Below are 3494 nucleotides of genomic sequence, written 5' to 3'. Positions count from 1 at the left end.
CCAGCAACTGAAGGTGAACTATCCCTTTAACCGTCATAAGCTGTTTTGACCTGGGTTTTTTCCAACCATGATAGAGAGCGATTGATAGAGGAAGAGTTTGTTTGCGTTGAGCTGTTTTGAAGGGACTAAGTGGGCAGAGAAAGCACAAGGCATGTTTTTCCTCCAGACGCCGATAGTGAAGGGATCTCTTGGAGTCTCCTACATCTCGTTTGATCCCCATGCGATGAGCACAACCTGCATCAACACATCTCTCGCGCTCTTTGTTCTGCATTGATTTCTTTCGACACCATCTAGGCCTCTCATCTCTGTCCCTTTTTGTCTCTCTGTTTGTCTGTTTTCACCTCTCTCCAGGTGCTTGTTGCATTCATCAGTTTTTCAGAGACCATGTTGCTGGTGTACCTCAGCTACAAGGTGAGTCGATCAACACATGTTCCCATGGTTTTATCACTAGTACACCATGAGACCCTCTTGGCTTCAAAGAGGTCTGTAATACCTGGTGAGAGCTATCTGTATCTATTAGCATTTCCATTCATTACAATGCTGGCTGCAAACCCTTTTTAGCTTTTTAAGAGCCCTGCCTGACTTTCATTTAGTCAGAAAACATGTCTGCTTTTGAAAGAATGTCAAAGAAGAAACAAGCTTTGTTAGTTACAACTTCTACCAGCAGGAGCTAACTGACGCTAACCAATCATTACTAATGTTTTTTTTTTTCTTTCGTGGAAATGAAATCCCTACACTTTAGCATACTTTAACAAAGATTAGTTATAAGGAAATAAAATAGTCTGATTTAAAGGAATATACTTAAGCAAGCTACAAAAACAAGCTCAAAGGGATAGTTCACCTTCAGTTGCTGGTCCCCATTGACTTCCATAGTATGGAAAAAAAAAATATTTTGCAAGTCAATGGGAACCAGCAACTGAAGGTGAACTACCCCTTTAACCGCCATAAGCTGTTTTGACCTGGGGGTTTTTCCAACCGTGATAGAGAGCGATTGATAGAGGAAGAGTTTGTTTGCGTTGAGCTGTTTTGAAGGGACTAAGTGGGCAGAGAAAGCACGAGGCATGTTTGTCCTCCAGACGCCGATAGTGAAGGGATCTCTTGGAGTCTCCTACATCTCGTTTGATCCCCATACGATGAGCACAACCTGCATCAACACATCTCTCGTGCTCTTTGTTCTGCATTGATTTCTTTCGACACCATCTAGGCCTCTTCACCCACGCAGGGCCCACATGGGTGAGACCTAAACATACATCCAACTTGTGAAATATGGCAGACGTATAACACCTTAATTCAGCCACAGGCTCAACTGCAACCAGTAAATGAAACATATTTCCGAGTGGGGCGAGGAGAGTGACCTTTAACCCTGCTGCTTGTCTTTGGATCAAACCCAATCAAAGCAACGTTTTATCCTTTAATCCAAGAGGTCACACAGACATGAGTGTTTCTTGACCCTGACAAGAGTGTCCTTGTTTCCAGGGCAACGTCTGGGAGCAAGTGTTGCGCATTCCGTTCATTCTGGAGATGATCAGCGCCGTTCCTTTCGTGATCACTGTGAGTACAACAAGTCAATGGGATTTTCATGGACTGCTCCACCTCCAGAATTGGGCCTAACGATCAAAAATGATATTGTTTCTGTCAAACTATTTTATTATTTATTTTTATTATAATATAATAATTATAATAATTGCACATAATATAATTATTATTATTATTTAATATATATTATTTATAAATATATGTAAATATATAAATATAATGTATTAATAATTATATTTTATTAACAATTGCAATTTCGTTTCTATTATTAGTGCCAGTAGTGGAAGTAGTAGTAATTAATAATAATAATATTTATTATTTTACTAAATATTAAAATCCTATCAAAGCTTTGTTAAAGATTATAAAATAATTATATTTTACTAACAGTTAGAAAACTAGTTTGTTTCTGTTTTTTTTTTTGATTAAACATAATAATGATAATAAGTTTTACTAACAATTTAAAAACTTTAGTTTATGACAGTACTATTAATATTGTTGTTTAATTTGGTTAAACATCATATTATATAGTAATGATTTTATTTTACTAACAATTACAAAACATATTTTGATTCTGGCATTATTATTATTATTATTATTATTAATCATAATATTATTAAATTAAATTTTACTAACAGTTAAAACTATTTTGTTTCTGTTATTTTTTATTTTAATAAACATAATAATAACAATAATAATAACAAAACAATAATAATAATAATATTGTGTTTAATTTTATTATTTACCATTATTATTATTACAGTAAATCAGTATAGGCTGATTTAAATTTTACTAGCATTCTAAATTTGCATTTTTAACATTATTTTCATAACAGTCTTTACCTGTGGTTATGTGTGAATAATCCAGGCTGAATCAGTGAGAAAGTGAGTTGTATGACTGATTCAGTTCATGATTCAGATTGATTATTCCTGTTTGAATAGTCTGATTCATTAAAAAGGACTGTACCAACTGAAATAGAAAGCTGTCGTGTTTCATAATTTACATATGCTTAGAAATAACTAAAATATGTGTATTGTTTGCCATGATGCTGAAGATTCATCAACGGCGCAGCAGTGCTCCTGAATTGTGGTGGTAGAAACTGTGTGTGTTACAGCTGTATCACAAAACTCTTTGAATTGAAGGAAATAAAGGTTTTTTCTTTCCAATCAGGTGATTTTGCCCTCCCTCAGAAACTTGTTCATTCCTGTTTTCCTGAACTGCTGGCTGGCCAAACACGCTCTTGAGAACATGATTGTAAGAAATGAAGCCTATCTTCTATCCCTTATTCCTGAGCAATTGTGTCAGTGTGTATCCACTTTCATCACAAAGCTCTCATTTTCCTGTCCATCTCTATCTCGCTTCCTCCTCATGCCTTATTTTTCTGAATGCATCTGTCCTCTACTGCTGAAAGCTTGCTGGTTATCGAATTTGCCTAAATAATTGTGTAAGTAGTAAAACAACACAAACGGGGCAAAATGCGTTTTAAGTTTACAAACGTTTTGAGTCTTCCCCTCCCTTGCCTCACAGTGCTTTGGTCCAAATGCCTGCTTTCCTCTTTTACATCACCTACACACACACAGAGTGAGAGAGAACAAAGCCAATAGTTGTGGAACTCCAAGGCTGTCAAGGCTATTTTATTCACTTAAACATCGGATGAAGTGATTATTTTCTCTTTAATACAGATGATGCCAATGTATTTTTCAACCTGTCGCTATGTTAGCAATAATAACATTACATGCTTGACGGAAAGGGTTGCCAGGTTTTTTACAACAAAACCCTCCCAATTGCTACCCAAAACTAGCCCAAACTAACCGCGTTTTGAGGGGGTCCCCCGGTAAAAATCGCATTCCAGGGACTAAAATACACGTTATTGGGGTCACTTCAACCTGCGGACATGAAAAACAACCCGCGGCAACAGTGATAAAGTAGCCCAATTCCACGGGAAAACCGCGGACTTGGCA

General features: G+C 36.5%; 1 protein-coding gene across 1 annotated transcript in view; it reads left to right on the top strand.

The window, feature by feature from the left end:
- LOC107744974 (potassium channel subfamily T member 2-like) overlaps positions 1 to 3494 on the top strand; it is a 48760-nt gene that overhangs the window by 925 nt on the left and 44341 nt on the right. The window contains exons 2-4 of the mRNA XM_016558808.1: positions 352 to 411; positions 1477 to 1551; positions 2704 to 2787. Coding sequence (XP_016414294.1) covers positions 352 to 411; positions 1477 to 1551; positions 2704 to 2787 — 219 coding nt within the window. The remainder of the gene's footprint in view (positions 1 to 351; positions 412 to 1476; positions 1552 to 2703; positions 2788 to 3494) is intronic.

Source organism: Sinocyclocheilus rhinocerous, unplaced genomic scaffold (genome assembly GCF_001515625.1).
Source record: "Sinocyclocheilus rhinocerous isolate Xijiao unplaced genomic scaffold, SAMN03320098_v1.1 scaffold1219, whole genome shotgun sequence".
Taxonomy (NCBI): domain Eukaryota; kingdom Metazoa; phylum Chordata; class Actinopteri; order Cypriniformes; family Cyprinidae; genus Sinocyclocheilus; species Sinocyclocheilus rhinocerous.
Note: the sequence above shows the minus strand (reverse complement) of the source record. Positions and strands in the feature narration are given on the sequence as shown.